Source organism: Lissotriton vulgaris, chromosome 8 (genome assembly GCF_964263255.1).
Source record: "Lissotriton vulgaris chromosome 8, aLisVul1.2, whole genome shotgun sequence".
Lineage (NCBI taxonomy): Eukaryota > Metazoa > Chordata > Amphibia > Caudata > Salamandridae > Lissotriton > Lissotriton vulgaris.
The window spans coordinates 227353332-227378256 of NC_141696.1; the positions used below are offsets into that span (position 1 = coordinate 227353332).

Consider the following 24925-nt stretch of genomic DNA (forward strand, 5'->3'; position numbering starts at 1 on the left):
ATATAGTCCACAAGGTCCTGTTTGGGTTCTTGGAGAGGCCTCTTCCAACCCTCTTTTACAAGACAAAGTGGTCCCCCTACAGGATGACCAAACAGAAGTTCAACGGGTGAAAACCCCAATCCCTTCTGTGGCACTTCCCTATAAGCGAAAAGCAGGCATGGCAGCAGGACATCCCATCTCCTTTTGAGTTTTTCAGGGAGCCCCATGATCATACCATTCAATTTCTTGTTGAACCTTTCTACAAGACCATTGGTTTGTGGGTGGTATGGGGTAGTGAACCTGTACTGCACCCCACACTCCTTCCACATGTGTTTCAGGTAAGCAGACATGAAGTTCGTACCTCTGTCTGAAACCACCTCCTTAGGAAACCCTACCCTGGTGAAGACACCTAGGAGGGCCTTGGCTACTGCAGGAGCTGTAGTTACTCTAAGGGGAATTGCTTCAGGATACCTAGTAGCATTATCCACTACTACTAGAATGAATTTGTTCCCTGAGGCTGTGGGAGGGTAAAGTGGACCCACAATGTCCACACCGACTATTTCAAAGGGCACACCCACCACTGGCAGTGGTATCAGGGGGGTCTTTGGCCTGCCACCTGTCTTGCTACTGGCCTGACAGGTAACACGGGAGCTCACAAACTCCTTCACTTTTTGGTTCATCTGGGGCCAGTAAAAGTGGATCATCAATCTTTTTGCAGCGTGAATCTTTCTGGATTCACTATGCTGTGCATTATTCCGCGATCTTGTGGTTGTGTCCGGAATCGTAGTCTTTTCTTTGGTTTTTTTTTGTTGTTTTTTTTTTTTGTAGCCCAGGTGGGCGACGACGTCCCACCTTTTGGTGTATTTCCGGTGACGTTGGCACGCTTCCTGCGGAAGCACCCACTCTTGGGCGCCATCTTCAGATTCTTTTTTCCGCGGTTGGGTCTGGATCGTTCCCGAGAGGGCTCCAGACATTTTTGGAGAAAAGAAGAAAAAGAACGCAGTTTTGGACGAAAAACATTGGAGGAGACTACATCATCGAGAAGATCGACGAAAGAGGGAAGGCAGAGAGTAGCCAACGCCACGATGCAGGGCAAGGGCCAGCCTCCATCCCTTCGAGAGCTGGGTCTATCTTCAGACGAAGAAGACAACAACGCCGCCGACTAAGACGACGGCTACACGGTCGTAGAGACCGATTTTACGAAGACTCCAAAGAAGGGAGGAGACTCTACGGCCCCTAAAACCCCGAGAGATCAAGAGCCTCGAAAGATCGAGGGAAAATCCTCAAAAGCGCCGGCGCCGAAAGCTTCGGCGCCCGCACCTAAACTCAGGCCCAGCGGATCCTCTGAGAAGGAGTCCCCGGCGCCGAGAGCTGAAGAACAGCTAAAGCCTTCGAAAAACGTCTCCAAAAAGGAACGTCCGAGGGAGAAGGACCCGAAAAAGGCCCCAGCGCTGACGCCGAAGATCAGCTCTGGGCCGAAACCTTCGACGCTGAAAATTTGTTCTGCGCCGAAGAGATCGGCCGACCCATTAGACGCAGATCTGGCTGCCGAAATGGAGAAGAAGAGGCGTCTCGAAGCAGAAATGGAAAACATCCTGCAACGAAAAAAGGATTTCGACCCCAGGATGAAAGACTACGTAATCCTGACCAAGCCCAAGCCACAGGTGCATGAGGTGGTCGAGGAGGAAGAGGATGAAGTCGAGGAACAGTCGGGAAATGTCAAAACATTCGACGAACCGGACGAAGACGAGGCCTTCGACTACTATGAGGAGGAGGACGACGACCGCAGGACGCTCCTAGGTTCGGCGACCTCGGAAAGACGGGTATTGACTGGCAGGATGTCGACACAGAGTCCCGAAGAAAGCTTCAACACGTATCCTTCGAGGCCTTCGCCGCCAGATGACATTGGCGTGTACAACACGGTCATCAGGAATGCAGCGGCTGTCTCCAAGGTGAAACTCGACGAAGAGCAGCAGAAGCCTGACTTTCTCCTCGAGACATTGATCCCCACACAGGCCAAGAGCCAGTACCTGCCAATGCTAGAAAGTGTCATAGCACAAGGGAAAGAAGCCTTCTGGGAGCCGGCTACTTGCAAGGCAGTCACCCCAAGGACTGAAAAGAAGTACAAACATTGATCCAAGGACCCAGCCTATATCCAGGGCACGGTCTCAGCAGACTCAATCATTGCTGCCACAGCAAGGAAGAGGGCTAATGTGTCTACTACCTCAGGACCACCTCCAGACAAGGAGAGCAAGAGGATGGACTTGGTAGGGAGAAGAATTGAAAGGAATGCTGCAATGCACTGGCGAATGGCCAATTCCAACGCACTACTAAACAGACATCAGTACCAAATCATGGAGGAACTGGGCAAGTTGATGAAAAACATGCCTCAGGAATTCAGACAGAGCTGAAAACCTAGTCGAAGAGGGGAAGAGTGTGGCAAACTCTTGCATCAAGACAGCTCTGGACGGGGCGGAAACCTCCAGTAGGATCATGATGATGGGCATCACAGAAAGAAGACAAGCCTGTCTCAGGGTGTCAGGCTTCAAGCCAGAGGTACAACACAGCATACTGAACACCCCGTTCAACGGACAGACCTTGTTCGGGGCCCCAGTAGACGAAAAGCTCAGCCAACTAAAAAAGGACAATGAAACAGCAAGGTCCATGGGGGCATTGCAGTCAGTTCAGAGGGTCCAAAAGAGGCACCCCATCACGAAGGCCCAACGGCAGGGGTGGGAACCAGCCAGGAACATCGCACCAGGCGTTCCAACAATCCCACCAGACGGTGAACCAAACACAGCAAGGCCAACAAAAGCAGTCCTGGCAATACCAGCAGAGGGGCCAGCCCTTTCGCGGGAGAGGCAATGGACGGGGCCAGAATAGGAGGGGAGGTCAGCAACCCCCCACCAAGTGACTTGGTCAGGCAACATGTGCCCATCCAAATAAGAACTCCCAGGGTGAGGCACGAGAACAGCACGCAGGGGTCAGGCGCACTAAGTACCTGCGGGCATGTGAGACCAGTGGGAGGAAGACTAAAACATTACTTCCAGGAGTGGAAGAAAATAACTTCAGACAAATGGGTTCTAAACATCATGCAGTTCGGATACTGCATAGAACTGGAAAAGACGCCAACAAGCAGAAAGCCAAAGAGAAGGCAACTAACAAAGAAAGAGCTGCAGCTACTCCAAAAGGAACTGGGAGAGCTCCTGCAAAAACAAGCCATAGAACCAGAACCTTAGAGAGAAAGGAACAGAGGGGTGTATTCTACGTACTTCTTGGTGCCAAAGGTAGACGAAACTATGAGACCCATCCTGGACCTAAGGTTCTTAAACGAATTCATAAGAACGCAAAAGTTCAAAAGGACATCCCTGCAAGAGGTGCTCCCTCAATTGCAAAAAGGAGACTTCATGGTCACCATAGACCTAAAGGATGCCTACCTGCACATCCCAATGAACAGAAGTCACAAACATCTGCTCAGATTCGCCATAGGGGAACACCACTATCAGTTCACAACCCTAGCGTTCGGTCTAAAGTCGGCGCCAAGGGTCTTCACAAAGTGCCTAGCAACAGTTGCAGCACACCTAAGAAGGGAGGGAATACATGTATACCCTTACCTGGACGACTGGCTGGACGACTGGCTAATAAAAGCAAGGTCATACCAGATATGCAAGGAGCATGCACAGAGAGTGACAAGAACACTGATGGACCTGGGATTCTCCATACACTGGGGGAAATCCTCAATGGAACCAGAACAGATAAAGATCTTCCTGGGAGCTCAGATCGACACCGTACAGACCAGGGTGTTCCCAAGCGAGAAGAGGTCAGTTGCACTGGTGAAGGAGACGAAACTCTACCAGAGGGGGCAAGCTCGGATAGTGAGAACAGCGAGCAAGATTATGGGCATGATGGCATCATGCATTCACCTAGTGCCAAATGTGCGGCTGCACATGAGACCCTTGCAGGAGTGGTTACAAGGGCAATGGTCAGAAGCAACAGGGCGTTGGGAGGATCTAGTGGTTGTAACGCACACAGTGCAGAAAGCAATGGCATGGTGGAACATGGAGAACCTGACAAGGGGAAAGCCTCTAATGCCGCCAACGGTGACCATCACCACAGATGCATCCCAGAAGGGATGGGGAGCTCACATGGAGAAACTCAAAGTGAGGGGTCTGTGGACACCAGCAGATGCGATAAAGCACATCAATTTCCTGGAGTTGAAGACAGTTTTCCATGCTATAAAAGCCTTTCAGACAAAACTGTACAACCAGAGGGTGTTGATCCAGACGGACAACACTACAGCGATGTTCTACATCAACAAGCAGGGTGGAACACAATCAGCCACGCTCTCCAAGCTGGTGCAGGAGATATGGACTTGGGCCATCCCTCTCAACCTAGACCTGCTAGCCATTCATCTGCCAGGAAAGGACAACGTAGAAGCAGATTGGCTCAGCAGACAGACATCGGCAACCCACGAATGGGAGCTCAATTCACAGGAGACAAAAAGGCTGTTCGACAGGTGGGGGACACAGTCGGTGGACCGATTTGCAACACGCCAAAATGCTGAAGCTTCGCATCAAGGCGGCCCGGGGAGGGGCCCCTCGGGAATGCCCTATGGATAGACTGGTCGAGGACATTTGCTTACGCTTTTCCCCCGATACCACTGATTCACAAGGTCCTCAGCAAGTGCAGAGCGAGCAAAATGACACTAATACTGGTCCACCACAGTGGGCCAGGCAGACAAGGTATTCGCAGATCATGGAGATGGCACAGAGCGCACCCCACAGATTCGGGAGGAGAAAGGACCTGCTCACCATGCAAAACGGGCAGGTGCTGCACCCGGAGCCAGAGAGCCTGAGCCTCGTAGCGTGGCTCCTGAGGACATAGAATTTGCGCATCTGAAACTACCAGAGAGCACCCTGAGGGTACTTCGGGAGCCCAGCACGCGAAAGTGCTATGTATCAAAATGGAAGAGATTCACTCTATGGTGCAGGAGAGAGAAGCTGCACAATAAGATGCAACGGGACTCAACGGTGCTTAGATACCTCACGCGCCTACTATACAAGAAACTAAGCTCATCCTCCTTGAGAGTTCACTTAGCAGCAATAGTCGCTTACACAAGAGGGGAGACGTGTAAGAGTTTCTTCACCTCACAAGTGGTAAAAAGATTCCTAGAGGGAGCAAAAAGGATTGCGCCTCCAAAGAGGTTGCCTCCACCCGCATGGAACCTTAACCTGGTACTAACAGAACTGATGAAACATCCTTTCGAACCAATTCACAAAGCATCCCTAGAGAGGCTAACAATGAAAACAGCTTTCCTGGTAGCAATCACCTTGCTGCGCAGGGTAAGCGAACTGCAGGCATTAACGTTACTGGAACCCTACATCCAAATTCACAATGATAGGGTGGTAATGAGAACAGACCCACACTTCATGCCGAAGGTGGTGTCAGGGTTCCACATGAATCAAACTATACAAATACCAAGTTTCTTCCAGAAACAGACAACAAGCGCTGAAGGAGCTCTTCACACCCTAGACGCCGGAAGGGTGGTCATGCACTACATTGAAAGGACAAAGGATCACAGGAAAACAAAGCAATTCTTTGTTTCCTATGCAAAAAGCTTCATGGGAAAACCAGTAACGAAAGGAACAATTGCGAGATGGATCGCACAGACGATACAATTCTGCCACAAGCAGGCAGGGGAAGAACTGGCAGGGGGGACACGGGCCCACTCTACCAGGAAAAAGGGAACTACAATAGCTCTCCTGGCCAACACACCCATTCAGGACATATGCCTGGCGGCAACAAGGGCTTCAGTGCACACGTTCACGAAGCACTACTGCGTGGATATACAGATGAACAAGGAAGCACAAGTCGGACAAAAGGTGCTTCAACACATATTCAATAACCAACGCTCCTCTTCCACCCAGCCGCCACAAAAATGAGAAACCGCTACAAAGTCTATGCACAGCATAGTGAATCCAGAAAGATTCACGCTGCAAAACGAATAGTTTCTTACCTGTCGGTGTAGTTTTGCAGCTTGAAGATCTTTCTGGATTCACTAGCGAACCCACCCACCTCCGCCAGAAAGATGAGGCTGGAGAGGAAGGGGGTTGAAAACATGGACAACTACTTGAACAAACAAACTTTGAAGGTTAAAGCGGTGAATGACTTACTAGAACATTGCAATTACTTCGGTAACAGAACAAACACGAGAAAAAAGAATCCGAAGATGGCGCCTAAGAGTGGGTGCTTCCGCAGGAAGCGTGCCGATGTCACTGGAAATGCACCAAAAGGTGGGACGTTGACGCCCACCTGGGCTACAAAAACAAAAAACAAAGAAAAGACTACGATTCCGGACCCAACCACAAGACCGCAGAATAATGCACAGGATAGTGAATCCAGAAAGATCTTCAAGCTGCAAAACTACACCGACGGGTAAGAAACTATTCGTTCCCAAGTTTTGGTTTGCCGCAGGTGTCCAGCTAGGGGGATGTCATGAGCTAAAGTTAGGAGGAATTCCCTGTACTTCTGTGGCACTACCACTCTCCTGGTAGCTCCAGGGTTGGGGTTTCTTGCCTCAGCATACAGTAATCCCTCTTCCCAATAAGCTCTGTGGGTACCACTGACATCACCCTTTGCTTCTGCAGCTGCTTGCTGCCTCAGGCTTTCAAGAGTAGGGCAGTCTTGCTGAGCCTGGCACAGCTCTTCCCTAGTGGGTCCCCCTGGGCCCAGGAGTCTAGCCTGGTAAGGCTCAAGCTCCATAGGCTCCGTTCCCTCTAGGGTTTCCAAGTCCTCTCCCTGAGGAGAGGGGTCCTGAGAGGTTGGCTGTGTAGAAGCTGGTCCCCCAGTCTCCTTGCTTTTTCTCTTGGTTGGTTGGGCCATACTTTCAGGCTCCAACCTCACTTGTTCACCCTTCTTTTTGCTCTGTGCTCTGGTTTGGACACACACCAGTCTAGGGATACCCAGCATGGCTGCATGGGTTACTTGCTCAACTTCAGCCCAGGCTGAGGTCTCCAGGTCATTTCCAAGCAGGCAGTCAGCTGGCAATTGTGGTGAGACCACTACCAGTTTCAGGCCAGTAACCTCCCCCCATCCTAATGTCACCATAGCTAGAGGGCGTTGGGTGGTAATGCTGTCAGCATTGGTGACTGGGTAAGTTTTACCAACCAGGTATTGCTCTGGGGAAACTAGCTTTTCCCTTACCATAGTGATGCTGGCACCTGTATCCCTCAGGGCTACTACTCTAGTTCCATTAATGGAGGGGTATTGCAGATATTTGTTACAGTTGGGTGGCCACCTTGCCACAATGGCAACCTCCATATTCCCCAAGGAGACTAGACTACCTTGAGTGTATTCCCAGATTTGCTCTGGGCACTCCTCTGATCCCATCTGTAGAAATGGAGCCTACCAGCCCGTTATGGTACTGCTCACAAAAATATTTCGGATCCAGTCTGACGCCTGGGGATAATTCTGAGGTAAGGAACCTGCAGCAAGATTGTCTCTACCAGACAAGAGGTTACTGAAAGCAAGTAACTTGTTGTTTTCTTCCTTTTCCTGGAACCTGAGGGTTACGTTACTAGAAACTGTCAAATCTTTCTTATACATATCTAGGAAGAATGTTCTCACCAAGTTTTAGATAATAACCCACAATTTTCGCATCTAGGGAACAAGTCCTTTGCACATGCAGTTGTTTTAAACATTTTCTATAAATCCTCTGGAGGCAGACACTTTCTTAATCTCGCCGACGTTTACATACGCACTGAAAAATACTCTTATTAGTAAAGGGCCTTTTTTTTTTTCACTCTCTAAGAAAGGTAGATCCTACAAAGGTTATCCGCAGTAAGCCAAGCAGTAACTGTTCAGGCACTGCAACCTTAATTTGCGCTTATCAGTTATTGCGATGGCAAGCCGTAGTTCGATGGGCCTACAGTCTGCTTCATGGAGCAAGAGAAAACCCTCAGTTGTACTGAAGAAGGAAATATTTCAAATTCCTAATGAGGGCTGTACATTTACTGTAAATCATAGACTGGCCTTAAAAGATTTTGAATGCGAGATAGATCGTCTGGTAGCATGGACCCCTGCTCAAATTAGTCTCAACTCGTTCCATGCTGATGACCGAGCCGCTCAGTCATCAGCTGCGGTTGGGCTGTGCTGATGACGGAGCGGTTCCGTCACGACCCGGCCGCCGCGCCTGCGCGGCGCGTTCTATTGAGCGGGGCGGGCCATGACGGAACCGCTCCGTCAAGAGCACAGCTCAACCGCGGCTGGTGACGGAGCGGTTCTGTCACCAGCATGCGGCCGCCCTGCCCTATTAGCGCTGCCGCGGAATAGCCGCCGCAGCGAAAGGGTTAAAATACACAGGTCCAGGATTAAGCTGTTCTTGCGACATTACTTACTGTAGGAACCTAAAATTGTAAACCTCTTTCTCTAGCGTATAACCATCCGCAAAAGTATTAATCTTTTAAGATTGAAGCATAACTGTAGGCGCTAGATCATTTTACTCTGGTTAATTTTCTGCCTTTGAATACATAGAAGCTGTAGGAGAGTAGGGTCTGCAGTCCTATGATCACCCAGACTTTTTGCTTTTGTTTCACTGGTTTACGACTTTCTCAGGCTGTGGGCCTGCTAATCAGACCCACAGCCTAGCTGTTCTCTCACTAAATTGATGTGTGTACCTTAGGTGCATTACCCAATTGGAACCGGGCCACCTTGTCAGACCCTGTAACTCAGGGCATCGGTGTACCCAGGGCCTACCAGGGGCTGAAGCATGTATTATGCCACCCCTGGATGGCCATCCAAATCTGACACAACTGGCTGCACGACAGCTGGGGCAACGTGGCGTACTCGTCCGTTGCTGTAGGTATAGTATCCCTATATCTAACCCTCAAATGGACACCCGAGTTCCTATCAGCCACTCCTATGGCAGGCCTTGACAATCCTGAAGGCAGAGTGCGTGGAATCGTGTGAATTGGGCTCTGGCACGAGCCGAGCCCGGTTGCAGCTTGCGGAACCAAGACCCAATGGCTGTTTCATGATCACGCGTACCATATCGGTAACTTCGGTATCGCGTTATCAAGACATGTCGAGTAAGGTGTCATACGAATCGGGATGCTGCCCCCTCACCAATGCTGGCGACGAGGTTAGCATTCCGCCCTTCTAGAGGGACACGACATGTACGTAACCGTGAACCCCAGTTAAAGTTAACTGAAGCCTCAGCTCCACAAAATGGACGCTGCCACCACAGACACGAGTCTGACCTCCTGCTGCTGGGAGTCCTTCCAGCAAGGAGAGCTTGGACAAAGGGTTTCCTGTCCGGGGCGGTGTTCGCACCATCCCAGACAGGGTTTTGTGTATCCTGAGTAGGCAGGGCTTTACAGGAAGGTGACTGCGGAGTGGCACCCCGGTGCTCACTACGCATCTGCCAGTTAAAACCAGTTCCAGGGGCGCGCAGCCCCTGACCTGGGGAAAGTCCGGCAGGGGAGAGGGGTGTAACTACCCCCCTTCCTGGTCCCACCCCTAGGGCAGGACCTAGTCATGTACCCACCCCTTTCTTTAGGATAAAGGCCGGAGCGGGGACCCTTCAAAATTAGATCATCTTTGAATCAAGAACTACTTTCTACGAAAGGACATTCGAGACTCTTCTCAAGATTTCTCCCTTGTGGCTAAGTAGTAGTCACCCTGCACCCGCAGGCACCATCTAAGAACTCTGCGGTTTGCTGCAAGTCCTTCCTCAGGAATCCGACGACCCAGCTCGACGAGAACCGACTTCCCTGGCACCTCTGACCTCTACCCACATCGTCAGCTCAGCTGAGATCTGTGGGTGCGACGAGACCTCGAGGGACCGGCCATCATCAAAACCTGCACGCTTTCTTAAACCAGCACGATCACCGAAGGAATCCTCTGGTGAGTGCTCTGGGGTCCGAGAAGCCCCGACCCTGAGCAGCTCCAGCACCGAAGTGCAGTCTCCCAGCATCTCCACGATCTGCGTGGGGCCCTTCTGCTCGCTGCTCAGCACGTTGTCCGATCACTAGCCGCTGGCTTGTGACCCTTTGACAACGAACGACAACCAACGCTGCTGGTCTGGTTGCTCCAGACTAGCCTTCTGCTCCTTTTTACGAGAGGAGCACCCCGGACCCTCCTGGTCCACTCAAGACGCCATTTTAGGCCCACCACGTGGCCCTGAAATCTGCCAAGGCTTGTTGCCCCAATCCTGGGCCCAGCGACGCCGACAGCATCAACCTTCGTGGGACACCTCGCACCTCCATCCTGGTCGCTGACAACGCCTCCTGGTCCGTGAAACTGCAGAGCCTAGGGTCGCCCACTCACCTAGTCGAGGTGACGGCCACCCGCTGCCCTCCTGGTACCCTCTGACTACTGGCTAGTAGTACAAACTTGGTCCCCTCTGCTTTCAGGTATCATCGATCTCTGATCCAGGCTTGGATCTCGACGAACTAATCTCCACTGGTCGCCGGCCAGCAACTCCTTCCTTCCGGCTACTGGCTCGTCAGCGAAGACCCCGACGCCTGTAAGACTTGTGCAGCTGCAGCCCTTGTGGCTAGGTAACTTCGGCATTTCAGTGCCCACATAGCCTCCTTACTTAAGGGTCCCGAGTCCCTTGCTTCCGACTTGCCTTATCGGGTACACCCGAGACCACTAAACTTTCCGTGCCCTCGGGCACTTGTATTAATTGTGCACTTGAAGTATTTTCCTAAGAGTTTTGTTCTGTGCTTAGTACCCTGTCCTCATAAAGAGTCCAGGGCTATTGTGATTCTAATACATATACTGTTTATTTTCATAACACTTGTGTGGTGTCCTTTCACTTGGTGTTCAAGGGGTATGTGATGGTATAACACCTGGCTTAACACGCCCTCTAGAGTTTAGCCCGAAGACTGCTTGTATCCACGCTACTAGGATAGTTGGTCTAAGGTTGACTTACAACCAATCACCATAAGGGTCGTTTGGACCGATGCATAGTGGTCGCTAGAATAGTGAACACTGCATATCGGGCCAACTTCTCACAGAAGTCATTCATCTAACTCTATCAACAAATCTAGTGTGTGTAACCATTTGCCAAGGAGGGACACAAGACGTTAGACATGCACTATATATATGCCCTGCATTTGAAGCAGCACACAGTTGTTACATAACTACCTTGCATCTTGAATTCAGTCTAACCAGAGCGATTAATGGATGTATTTATTAAGGTTTCCTAAGAATTATTATGTATGTTAAAAGGTTTTTAAATTTTTTTAATTGTTCCTAAAATTGTTTGAAAATTCCTTTTTGTGGTGTAAAATGGATTATCTGTTTCTAAATTTTTGAACTCATCCAAGGTCTAAATCAATACATCTTTTTGAATTGATTTTGCGCACACCTTTCACTGTGGTTAGGGAGCCCAGGTGGATAGTGTAACATTCACAAAGTCAACCTCCAGATAAACCAGTTGGAGCTGAAAGCCTTTTAACTATTTCTAAAGGACTTTCTTCTGTAAACCTGTTCAGAGTTTGAGTATGCAAGCAAGTTTCTCATGAAAGAAAAGCAAAAAATCTTGTTGGGAGCGCAAAATCTATGAACATGTGAATTTTAGCCGTAAATTGGGGTGTTAATTTACCATTAGCTCTTCTAGAGGAATCTTCAAATATAATGGGAGATGAGCAAAGCAGATTCGAAACACCAAATCTCAGGTCTTCTATCTCATCCATGAGATAGCAGATTTCTTTTTGAGGCAAACGTGACATAATTGTGTTTGCCACTCAGAGCAAGACAAACTACCACAAACACTTCCTGTTTTCTGTGCTCCCCTTTGGCCTTACCAGCACTCCTCTAAAGTTTACAAAAGTGATTGTGATGGTTACTGCAAATCTTTGGAGATTAGGAATACCAATCTTTCTCTGCCTTGAAGGATGGTTACTTTAGGTGGGCTTGCTTCAAACAGGTGTGGACTACCTCCAGACAACAGCCAATCTCTTTACATCGCTGGGATTCTGCATCAATTTGCCTTTCCTTAAAGCATTCTTTGGCATGGTGCTGTTTCGACCTTTCCCTCCGCCTCGACAAGCCTGCAACATTTAGGCTGTGATCCTCATGTTTCCACCCTTGACATGTCTCATTGATTAAACAACAGGGGGTGGTGATGGACAGAGTTTCTGAATTAAGCAGAATACTCTCACCCAGTCAAGAGATCAGGGCTTAATCCAACACCGTTTTTTTAGCTCACTGCACCATAACAGCTCAGAACCTGGCTATATGCAAATTAGTCTGTCCCTGGCCCAGTGTATCATGGGAACAGGGCAAACCAAACTACCAAGCCAATTCTTTCACTGGGAAGGAAACAAGCTACCGGGGACCGGTTTCTGGCATTTCAGCCGTCTTCGACCCGGCTTGCTTGAATCCTGATGGTGCAATGAGCTAGGGACTCACGTCTGAATATACCCTTCCACGCTTATGGTGGACAAAATAATTAAACAACAAGTAGCTTGTTTCCTTCCCAGTGAAAGAATTGGGTTGGTAGTTTGGTTTGCCCTGTTCCCATGATACACTGGGCCAGGGACAGACTAATTTGCATATAGCCAGGTTCTGAGCTGTTATGGTGCAGTGAGCTAAAAAACGGTGTTGGATTAAGCCCTGATCTCTTACTTAATGTCCTGTTACTCGTAAGTAGTTTTTTTTTACTTTAGTGGCCCTGGAGATTTAACAGAGAACTAATTGTAGTCAAGGCTGCTAATTCTGTATTAAAATGAAACTGATAAACACATAATGTTTAGCATTTACTGTGGTTTATGAACAGTTGTGGAATAAGTGGATAATCAAGTATAATAGTAGCCTTAAACATTGTTAAGACTGTTTTGAAGACCATGCAAAAAACGTATTTTGTTTTTCTACAAACTGTAGTGTTTGTAATAGAAAACAATGTTGTTTGTACATTTCGACTTGCTCTAAAATGAAGCACCAAATAAAAATGTTCTAAAATTCCTCCCTCTAACATAAAATGTTTTACTTTTAATATTTTCCTTAACGAAATAGGACTTATTTATACAAAATGCACAAGATTCAGCTTTTGTAAAATGTTGATAACTGTTTAAGATAATAGCAAAACAAATTTGAAAATCTGTGTATTTTTTCCCGCAGGGTTTCTCACACTTGGCTGGTATGTCACATCCGGGTATGATGCACCCACTGACTTTGCCTCATCTGCCTGGATTACCACCAATGCCTGGTTTGCCTCCACCACCTTGTCCTCCCCCTAGACCTAGTTTACTGCTAGGACCACCACTTCAGACAGGTCTGCCCCCTCATTCAGGTTCCTTGCTTCTGCCAGGTCTGCCACCCCAAACTGGACAGACGTTACAGACAGTTGCTCCTGCACAGGGAGGTTCACTGCCCCTGGCAGGGCAGCCTCCTCCACTGGCGGGCCAGCAGCCTCCTCCGCTGGCGGGCCAGCAGCCTCCTCCTGGGCAGGCGGGCCAGCAGCCTCCTCCTGGGCAGGCGGGCCAGCAGCCTCCTCCTGGGCAGGCGGGCCAGCAGCCTCCTCCTGGGCAGGCGGGCCAGCAGCCTCCTCCTGGGCAGGCGGGCCAGCAGCCTCCTCCTGGGCAGGCGGGCCAGCAGCCTCCTCCTGCGCTGGCGGGCCAGCAGCCTCCTCCTGCGCTGGCGGGCCAGCAGCCTCCTTCTGCGCTGGCGGGCCAGCAGCCGCCTCCTGCGCTGGCGGGCCAGCAGCCGCCTCCTGCGCTGGCGGGCCAGCAGCCGCCTCCTGCGCTGGCGGGTCAGCAGCCGCCTCCTGCGCTGGCGGGCCAGCAGCCGCCTCCTGCGCAAGCAGGCCAGCAGCCGCCTCCTGCTCAGGCGGGCCAGCCACATCCAGTGCAGTCGGGCCAGCCACATCCAGTGCAGGCGGGCCAGCCACATCCAGTGCAGGCAGGCCAGCCACATCCAGTGCAGGCGGGCCAGCCACATCCCCTCCAAATGGGCCAGCATCTCCCACAGGCTGGAGGTCCACCTCCCCACCAGATCGGCGGCCAGCCTCCCTTTCCGATGGGCGGCCAGCCTCCCTTCCACATGGGCGGTCAGCCTCCCTTCCACATGGGTGGCCAGCCTCCCTTCCACATGGGCGGCCAGCCCCCCCGCCAAATGGGCGGCCTCCCTCATCACACTGGTCCACCATCAATGATCCATCCTCCGCAGCTTCCACCTTACCCAAGCCTTTTAGGACCACCTCCTGGATTTGCCCATGGGATTCCTCCACCACCTCCTCCGCCACCATTCATGAGGCATGGCTTCAATCCAGTTCATATGCCACCAGGTATGTTACTTATATTTTCCTAACTGTATTATTTTGTATGGATTGTAAGGAAACCTGCACTGTCACTTTCAGGCTTCTAACCTCCAGAGCCTAAAGATGCAGCACGTTCACAAGTATTCTGTTATTTTCTTTGACTCTGAATAAGGTGCCTGAGCAGAAGGGTAAACGCTTAACTTTTTCTCATAAAACTGTTTTTGAGCTTAGTTACAAATTGTTTAAACTCTACTTTATTATCATAATATTTCGTAAAGTATGTCTTCAGTTTAGATTTTCTTTCACTTCTCTGCTCCGACTCGAGTATTTTTTTTTTGTTGACAGAAATTTCAGAGGCTTGGTCTCATTTGGGAGGTTAGGGGGTGGGTGGGGAGGGGTTATATCGTTCCCCAATGGTTTTTGGAGTTTTCTATTTTTCTGTAAAGAGAATAGGAACTTTTTTCCCCATGAAGTTGTTTGTATGACAAAAGTATATTCTGCATTGCTGACCTGAAAGCCTATGCACTTTTGAAATATGTTCTCTTTAACAGTATTGAGGGGCAAAGGTAGAGAAGGAACCATGGAGTGCCTGTACTCATATCTGTGCCCCTCTCTCCCTTCTTCTGAAATTCAAAGAAAACATCCCTCCCTGTTTTTCCCATTTCTTTGCACCTTTCAACTTCAAAAGAGGCCTATGGCAATGGTTAGAACCCAAAACAATGCTCTCACATCAAAGGTGAAGATTATTGATTCGGACTTGACGAAAGAGGTTAACGCAACCTGAAGCTTTGATGACAGTCCATATAGAATTATGAATAGATCTTGGATGCATGCTTTGATGTATGTCCCACAAAATAATTTATATAAATCAATGTGGGCTAGCTAGTTTAAGGGAGTATTTAGGTGACTCAGGTCAGCAAAATATATCGGGCGCCGCGGATGGACTACTAGGTCCCAGGAGGAACCAGACCGAACTACTCGGTCTCTTTCTCTGCCAGGCGACCCATGAGGCTTTTTACTAAGAAATAACAGAAAAAGCTTGAGGGAATCCCCCTCTAACAGTTATAGCGCCTTAGCGTGCGCAACACATAGTAAAAACCAAACACACACTTAAAATTAAGTTTATTATAATTTTGCACCTTTTCACATTTCTCTTTGGTCCAGCTTAGAATTAAAAGGCACTGGCTGAAACATGTAGACCACACTGGACGCCGGAGGTCATTGTAACACTCCCTTAAACGTCCTTTTGCCTTTTTAACCTGCTAACAGAGGCCCAGTTTATTAAATATTGCTAACCCTCGGGTGCTGGGACCTCGCGTATAGCATTTTAAACTTCACCTATCACACCCCTTCACTGCACACTCAGCAATATACCAGCTCCGCAGTCACCTGGCGTTGTAGCACACCCGGGGCACATTCGGTGCCACTGTGGTGGGCCCGATGATGAAGCATGCCACCGACTAGGTCGGTGGGTGAGGGCTTTCTAAGGAAAACAGTGCTTTTTCCTTACCTATTTTGCTGACGTACCTGAGTCACCTAAATACTCCCTTCCCTTAAACTAGCTAGCCCACATTGATTTATATATATAATACTGGGGATACGGGCTAGCTTACCTAGTCCTCTCTCTCTTGTTGATCTGTACCACAAAATAATTTGACAGATATCACACCTGAAACCTGTGCTATTTACTGGTAAATGTTGGTGAATTCCTCAAGAATAGGGAATGCATAACGCAGTGAAGATAATCACAGCACCAGACGGTCAAGTTTCCTGCTGTGTCCTAGTATCCTTATGCCTCCAAGGAGCATCATCACTGCATTTCTTTGCAGCAAGGGGCCTTAGTTGGTTACATAAAAACTTGGTGACAAGTAAACTGGGTCCTTAATATCCATGCTGATAGGGTGATGGGAAGCAATGTTGCTGAAAAACTGCTCCATCAGATCACTTATTGTCCAGAGTGCTACTTGTCCAGTGAACCTCACACTGAATTGCATAATCTGTGGGTTTGTAGCTATGACGTGTGACAACTCTCTTCCGAAAACCTCAACATTGTGAAGTTTTTTAAGCTGAACATTTGTTACACTATTAAAGTATGATTAAGTAAAAAATGTGATTCTATAGGGCTAAGTGAGCTATTAACTTTGAATGTAGAGAACCCAATTATTGAGATATTGTTTAATATGCTTGTATGAAAACGTGGCTCGAAGATGTGTAGTATGGTAAATTTGAAGTCTACTAAGACAGTATAAATATTAATCTTTGTGTGGTTTCAAAAAGTACGAAAAAGAATGCCATTGTAAATACCTAGGACTTTGTCATTTAATGCCTATTCACCAAAGTTCAGTTAAAAAAAAAAATTTAAGCCAGTCTATCACACAGGAAAGGACATCTTTGCCTTATGGAAGCAAATGCCCTTTCTTTCTAGGCCTTCTCCTTCTAATTCTAACCTGAATGTTCTTAGGTAGCCCTGGAAAAGTATCTAACTTCTTCCACACAAAGAGGGGTTTGGATTTCTAAACTGCTTGAGTTTTACTAAGGCAGTGAATACATTCAGTGTACTTTTATTTTAGGTCTCGCGCCTAGCGTTGCAGTGCGTAGTACTGCTGCGCAGCGAGAGACCTCATGTTGAGGGTTTGAAAACTGACCTAGGAATCGCACACGCTTGTGTGTGTGCTTTTCCATGTGGCGCACGCTATTGGCCTTTACGTGTCGTCTTTTTATCAAAGACAGCACGCAATTGGCCAAAGGCAGGCGCATTGCTCCGCCCATGGCCTATTGGTGTCTGTTACGTGCACCGCCGCCATGTGGTTTCAATTATCGTGCCCAGACACGGGCGTGATAACTGAAACCACATGCTTCGCTGTGTCACGCGCACCACTCGTTAAAGGAACTCAGTATACCATTAAAGCACATTGAAAAGCATGGTTTCCGTTTAGGAAAGGTGCTACATTTATTCAACATCTAAAGTCAATAATTTGGAAACCTGAAGCCGAACAGAAAAAGGAAATATTTATTTTACCCTATGCTTTCCTTTATGATGTTGCTGCTGTTTGCATTTTATTTTTATGAGTGCGGCGTTTGACTACAGGAGTTTATTGGATTATTTTGTAACTGTCCAATTTGCCCCTCACTATCCCCCTTTTTTCCCCCACCCGAACCTGTAAGCGTAGACGTCAGGCTTCAGATGGAGCTGGGTTTATTTCGCAATGTTCTGCATTGCTCGGAGACTTTTATGGATATGGCTTCATGCCTCCTATTAAAAAAATGTAAACGCAATTGAAATGAAAAATTCCTCCAGAGCTTAGAAGCGAGCCTCGCCTCCCTCCCCTCACGGCTGTCAGCCGGAGGTCATTCCTCTCCTGAGGGGCTGATGGCGGCCCTCACTCTCAGGGGAGAGGTTAAGGCGCTCCCTACTTGCTCTGTCACCAAGCTGCCCTCACACTCCTCTAAATGAGCACACCTGCTCCTCCAACGCCCAGCGAGGGGAAGCGTGTAAAAAAAGCCCCGCCCCCTCCAGTACGCTGGGGGCGAGTAAATCATCCCTGACCCTTATATCTCCACAGAGCAGTTAGAATTAATGTAACATTTTAGTGCTTAATGATGCGACAACGCAACTGGGCCGTCCGTTGGGACGGCTGGGCCCACAGCAGCTATGCCCCATTCCCCCAGGGTGCCCTGCGACGGATGCCTGCTTACCAGCCGCTGACCTGTTGGGCTACAGAAGGCCGAGGCAGCAGGCAATCCTGTTACAGCAGATCTAAACTCTCTGCCCCCATTAACTTTTTTCACTCACGAGATGCCAACTCGGTAATGACGGCCCCCTTTGGTATTTGGGGCGCCCTTTCACTTTTTTCACTCGCGGATTGCCAACTTGGCAATGGGGGCCGCCATTACACCATTAAGGTTCCCCAATATCCTGATTTATTTTCTGAAACTCACTGGGGCACTGTTGAGGTGGTGATGTAAATGGAATAAAGGAAAGAATGAGATTTGAGGCTGATACAAAGTGTTGAAATAAAAGTAATATTTGCAGATGGAGATGAGGTTTAGTAAATTCATCATTTGGCTTCCTTTAGTTAAGTTCAGACACGAGAAGTACAGAGGAGTCAAGGCGCCAGGAGATGTTCTGTAGCTGCACTGAACGCATTTTCATAATGTTGCTCATAACACTTAAACAGGTGTTCATAAAAAACACTGAAACTCACTGAAAGAAATTACTTGGAGGTGATGGATAATATTTTCAGGGGAAAAAAATGCTAGAATTCACTGCATGTGGTTCAGCTCTTTATCCATAACGCTCTGCAGTGCAGTAATACCACACATCACTAATGACATCCTATATTGCATTATTGATGACATCACTATGAATCCACCAGTCTTTAATCTGTCCGTGTGATAGGACATACAGAAGTTGTGGTGTTTGCATTTTTCCATTGTTGCCACAAATCACTTCACCCTCAGCAAGTACCCCAGGTGGGCCCAGAGACCGGAACAAGATCTTAAACCTGCGTCACTTCCTCTAGTTAAGGCTGAAAGGAAGAGTTGGCATTTCAACTCCATTCCATATAGTGGTGGCAGCTTCTAGGCTCATGGCATCTCATGTTACTGCAGAGCTCCGGAGCTTTAAGGACCGCACCCACCCATACTGTGGTTTGCAGTCTCCATGTTCTGATACCACTTTGTGACTTTACCGGATGTGTTGTCAAAGGTGAGGTCATATGAAATGTCATTGGTTGTCATCACTGCAATTTGTGAAGTGTGAGATGTGCTTTGGGGCAGAGTTATGATTGTAACTTAACCATAACCGACACATTCGTGATTTTTCAACTGAAATAAATACCCCTGTATTCACTGGAAGTGTGTTATTATAAAGTATATATGGGGTGTGATGTGTAATCTACAACTTATCATAATGTGGGGTGGAGCCACGAATCACCAGAAGCAAAGTCTTGACTGGTGATGCCCCCCTCCCCCAACGATAGCAATAAACAGTTTATTAAACTAAATATCTGCAGGTATGACACACGGTTCTTTCACTGGTTCTTTCACTTGCACTATTTACAAACATGCACCTTGAAGCCGAAGAAATTCTTGCTGTTTCAGGTCAGGTCCCAGTGTGAAGCCGTGCAGGTCGGGGGTGTTTATTTGATAATACTGGGCTAATAACGTGTGCTTTGCACTGTAGTAATACGTGTCTAAATCTATGTGCATTACAAGGCTAGCCCCATATGTGAGTTTATATAATCAGCGTCACAACTAACTACCCTTCTTACTTAGGGCAAAAAAGTAGTCTCTCCTTAGTACCACCTTTTCTCATTTTGGAACCATCATGAGGTCATCCCCTGTTACTCCAGTATTGGAACTTTCATAAATTCACATGCCTGAATTATTCCCCGTCCTCGATACGGGAGTCTCCGGTACATAAAAAAGCAATGCATAGCAGTATAGCAAACTGAAAAGAGGCCTAGGCCCATTTTCCTTTTGCAACCCATAGCCATCGTTATGTAAAAAAGGCCCAAACTTTTCCCTGAACCAATCCGCTGTTCTCACCCTCTAGAACACTCCTGGGAGAACCTCTTGCGCCTCAGATTTTCTACCGCACGTTGTGCTAGGGAGTCTCCTTTGAGCTCTGCTCAAAATCCTCAATTTATACTCTGTGACTGGAATTTGGGAGTTCCCTTTTTCTAGATTGAGTTTTTGGAAACTTCTCTATTTCTTCTACCATGGCTGAAAAGGAGAAGAAAAGCTTATTTAGAGCTTGTGCCACCTGCTCTAAGAAAAGGCTTTATACAAATGATCCTCACGAAGACTGTATATATTGCCTTTACCCAGATCATCAGGCGAAGGGGTGTAAGATTTGTAGTACTTTCTCCAATAAGACCTTGAGAGATTGTGAAGGAAGGCTTCTACTCTGGCTCCAGAAGGTAAAGGCCAGGAAGGAGATCCTCTCAAGTGACAGTGAGGAGGAGTCAACATAATCCAGGAGATCTCAAGAGGAACAGATCTCCACAGGCTCATACCTTTTGTGAGAGGCCTGAAAAAAACCCTAAAAAGACAGCACCAGAGTTTTCGGGTCGCAGTCCCTCAAAATCTCCTTCAGGAAAGTATGAGAAGGGTCATGCTTCAGAGGAACAGGCTAAGAAGACTTAATCAGAGCCGTCGAAATCTCCTCCAAAGGTAAAAATGACCATTAAAAAAATCTTTCTACACCTTCTGAGGTGAAAAAATCGGCGGCGTCGACGAAGAGAACATCGTCGATAAAAACTGAGGTAAAGGCTGTATTGCCGTCGACGAGCCCCTCGTCGATGAAGGCAGTGACGAGCGGCGGGACCGTCGACTACATCGACCGTCGACGACGACGGTGACAACGTCTACGATAGCGTCGGCGGTTATGATTTCGTCGACGATTTCGTCGACTGGCTCGTCCACGACGGAAAAAACACAGGAGAAACATTTTTTGGCCTGGAAAAGAACAATGAAGCCAGAAGTTACGTCGCCAAGTAAGGTATCACCATTGGTTCCTTCTCACCTTCTGGCGGAGGAAGATTTGGAGGAAGAGGATGATGGTGGTCCTTTCGGATACGCTAGCAACCCATCTCAACTAAAGGTTAAGTACCAGGAAGAAGACTCACAAGATGAATATGAGGTTTTTCAAATTCATCTTCAACATCACCACCACCAGGAACAACGAGAAGAGATGACAAGTGTTCCCTCTTCGTTGTTGATAGATCTTCAATCTATGCTGGAAGATTATAGAAGAAGATATCCTTCGCCTCAAACGACTAAGGAAATCCCTGACGTTACACCTCGGCCACGCTCAGTACCGAGTACGCCGGTGCGCAGACGAGATATCTTGCCGGAGCCTTTGCCTAAGTCTCCGCCATCGAGACCCCAGCGTGATCCTGACACTACTGATGATGAGCATGGGGATGGGGAGATTACGGATCCTAGCAATGAGTGGGACGATTACCTCATTCCTTCACCTTCGTCCCCTTCACCGAAACCCGTGGATTCCCCACCAGAGGACATTGGGGGGGGATTCATAACCTGATGGAAAGGGCCACTAAAAGATTCTCGCTTTCCATGTCGGAGGATAAGGCTGAAAGCTTTTTATATGACTTTAAAGAAACCTATTGCAAATCGGTTCGATCTTTGCCGATTGTGAGTCATATTTGGGAGGAAGGCCTAAAGGTGAAGGAATCACCAGTTACAGTGACCCCAGTACTTGCGAGATTAGACAAAAAGTATAAAGCGCCAGCATATGCCCCAGCCTGCCTTTTGGCTCACCCCAAACCGGATTCGGTGATTACACAGGCGGCCCAGCAGAAATCAAGAAACCCGTCCGCTCCGATAACGGCACCCCCGGACAGAGAGGGAAGAATGCTGGACAAACCAGGGAAGAGATTTTCCTCGATGCCAGCTCTGTTATTAAAGGCCGCAAATGCTCTAGCCATCCTGGGAAGATACGACAGGCAAATGTGGTGCGACCTGTCACCTTATATTGACCACGTGCCGGATGCGGAGAAGCAAGAAGCCAGAAAGATTCTTTTGGAGGGGGAGAGGACTTCAGCGGAAATCATAGACTGCGCTATGGATATAGCGACTACAGCTTTCAAGTCTCTAGGAGGAGCAGCGGTGCTGCGCAGACAAGGGTGTGGTTAAGGGCTACAGCATTCAGACCAGAGGTCCAAAATAAAATCTTGGATCTTCCGTTCAACGGCGAAGACTTATTCGGCAAGCACATGGATGACGCGCTGCAGAGTATCAAGAAGGACACTGATACTCCCAAAGCTTTGGAAACTCTGCAATTCAGAAAGGTTCCTTTTCGTGGCTCTAAGGGTAGGGGCCAAACATCATACAGAGGAGGATATCAGCAAGGGAGATATTCTTCTTATACCTCCAATTCTCAACCCTACCGTCAGCAGTACACACAGCGACAAACGGGAGGTTATTCCAAATATGCTCCAAGAGGTAGAGGAGGTTGTCAGGGTAAGGACGCCAGACGACAATGACAACCTGCGAATGCTGATCACACCGGATACACTGAGAACGTATGTTCCCCTGGGTGGAAAAGTTTCTTCACAATTGGCAAATAATAACCACTGACCGTTGGGTCCTCAACATTATTCAATTCGGCCACACTCTAGAATTTCTTCAGACACCCCCTCGGACGCCACCGATGCATCAGAAGGTCAATCATTTGCATCAAATCTGGAAGAAGATTCGGACAATGCTCCGAAAGGGAGCAATAGAACCGGTACCGAATTTTCAAAAAGGAGAAGGATTTTACTCCCGATTTTTTTTTCTAGTCAGGAAAAGCATCCTACAATGGCGTCGTATGCTGGATCTCATATCCCTGAATACCTATCTCAAACAGTAATTCCGGATGATTTCTCTACAGGACATACTTCTACTTTTAAACCCAGGGGATCATATAACCACCTTGGACTTGCAAGACGCGTACTTTCACGTCCCAATCCATCCTGCACACAGGCAGTACCTTTGTTTCATCGTGGCTTGGGAACATTACCAATTCAAGGTACTGCCTTTTGGCCTCAAATCAGCCCCAAGGGTGTTCACAAAATGCCTGGCTCCAGTGGCGGCAGTTTTAAGGAAACAAAAACATCAACTTTTTCTTTACCTAGACGACTGGTTAGTCAAGGCACCACAGAAGCACTAACCGGAGCGTCAACGGGGGCGTGCATAGACTTGTTCACCAAGCTGGGATTGACTCTGCATGAGAAAAAATCATCCCTTCAACCAAAGAAATAGATAACTTTTCTGAGAGCAATCTTAGACACGGAGAAAAACAAAGCGTTCCTCTCCACAGAAAGACAACCGAAAATAGTGTCCCACTTACAGAGATTTCTAAAAAGAAAGTATCTTTCAGTACGCAGGTACAAATCATTCCTGGGGATAATGTCATCTTGTATTCCCCTCGTACCTCACTGCAGATTAAGAATGCGGCCGTTTACAAGAACAGCTCGACCTCCAATGGCCTCAAGCACAGGGATCCTTCGAGGATGTGGTGCGAGTGACACCGGTCATGCTGCAAGCAGCAGCGTGGTGGACGCAACAGCAAAACTTCTCTCAAGGACTCATTTCTCATGGCTCCAGCCCCATTGGTAGTAACTACAGATGCGCGTCCCTGGAAGGATGGGGGGCGTTTCTGCAGGTCAGAGGTCGATGGAAGTTAGAAGAATGACAACTGCACATAAACTTGCTGGAACTAAGGGCAGTGCGCCTCGCCTTGCTGGCTTTCCTGCCACGAATCAGAGGTTCGTCCGTGTTGATAAGAACAGACAACACGACTGCGATGCACTACTTAAACAAGCAGGGAGGCACAAGATCTCTCTCACTTTCTCAAGAAGCGCAGAACATATGGAAATGGGGCTCAACAACAAGGAATATCCATGTCTGCAGAACACCTACCAGGGAATCAGAACACCAAAGCAGATACTCTCAGTAGGCTCAAAACTTCTGCCACGAGTGGGAGTTGGACCCGGGAGTCCTGGACAGCATTTTTCAAGCATGGCGCAAACCAACGGTGGACCTCTTCGCCACAAGGGAAAACAAGAAATGCCGGTTCTTCGCAAGCTGGCTTTCCCAGGGGGGATCCTGAAGGAATGCTTTTTCAATGGCATGGTTTGACGTCTTTGCCTACGCTTTTCCCCCGATTCTCCTCCTGCCAACGGTCCTCAGGAAAATAAAGAAGGAATCGTGCAGGCTGATCCTGATAGCCCCTTTGTGGCCCAGACAGCACTGGTTCGCCGAACTTCTGCTGCTGTCAGAAGCACAACCTATTCGCCTCCAGCCGATACCATCGCTCCTGACAATGTCCCAGGGACAAGTGCTCCATCCGGACCCGAAATCCTTGCACTTAGCAGCCTTTCTCCTGAGCACTGAGTTCCAACATCTGAATATTTCGCAGGAGTGCAGAAACATCCTATCGAAGGCTTGGGCAGAGAGCACCATCAAAACCTACAGGATGAAGTGGAAGAGGTTTTGTCTCTGGTGTCAACGGAATGGTGCCCATCCTCTGACGGCCGTACAAATGGTGGGTGGTGATGGACGGAGCATCTGAATCAATCAAACACTCACACCCAGTCAAAAGATTTGGGTTTAATCCATCACCGTTCTTTAGCCCACTCTGCCACCCCAGTTCAGACATGGCTATATACAAATCAGTCTGACCCTGTGCCTCATGGGAACAGTCCAGCCCGAACTGCCAAGCCATGTCTTCCCTGGACAGGAAACAAGCTTCCGAGGACCGGTTTCTGGCATGCCAGCCGTCTTCAGCCCGGCTTGCTTGAATCCAGTGGCAAAGTGAGCAAGGGACTCACGTCTGAGCATACCCTGCCACACTTATGGTGGCCAAAAGCGGTACAAAAAGGGGTGCGATGGACGGAGCATCTGAATCAATCACACTCACACCCAGTCAAAAGATCTGGGTTTAATCCATCACCGTTCTATATCCCACTCTGCCACCCCAGTTCAGACATGGCTATGTGCAAATCAGTCTGACCCTATGTCTCATGGGAACAGTCCAGCCCGAACTGCCAAGCCATGTCTTCCCTGGACAGGAAACAAGCTTCCGAGGACCGGTTTCTGGCATTCCAGCCTTCTTCAGCCCGGCTTGCTTGAATCCAGTGGCAAAGTGAGCAAGGGACTCACGTCTGA

The 24925-nt window shown here is 48.5% G+C and overlaps 1 protein-coding gene and 1 pseudogene across 1 annotated transcript in view; both read left to right on the forward strand.

The window, feature by feature from the left end:
* Positions 1-24925, forward strand: part of SCAF4 (SR-related CTD associated factor 4) — a 915362-nt gene that overhangs the window by 650520 nt on the left and 239917 nt on the right. The window contains exon 20 of the mRNA XM_086934003.1: positions 13108-14272. Coding sequence (XP_086790129.1) covers positions 13108-14272 — 1165 coding nt within the window. The remainder of the gene's footprint in view (positions 1-13107; positions 14273-24925) is intronic.
* LOC147696908 (uncharacterized) lies at positions 3279-4543 on the forward strand (annotated as a pseudogene).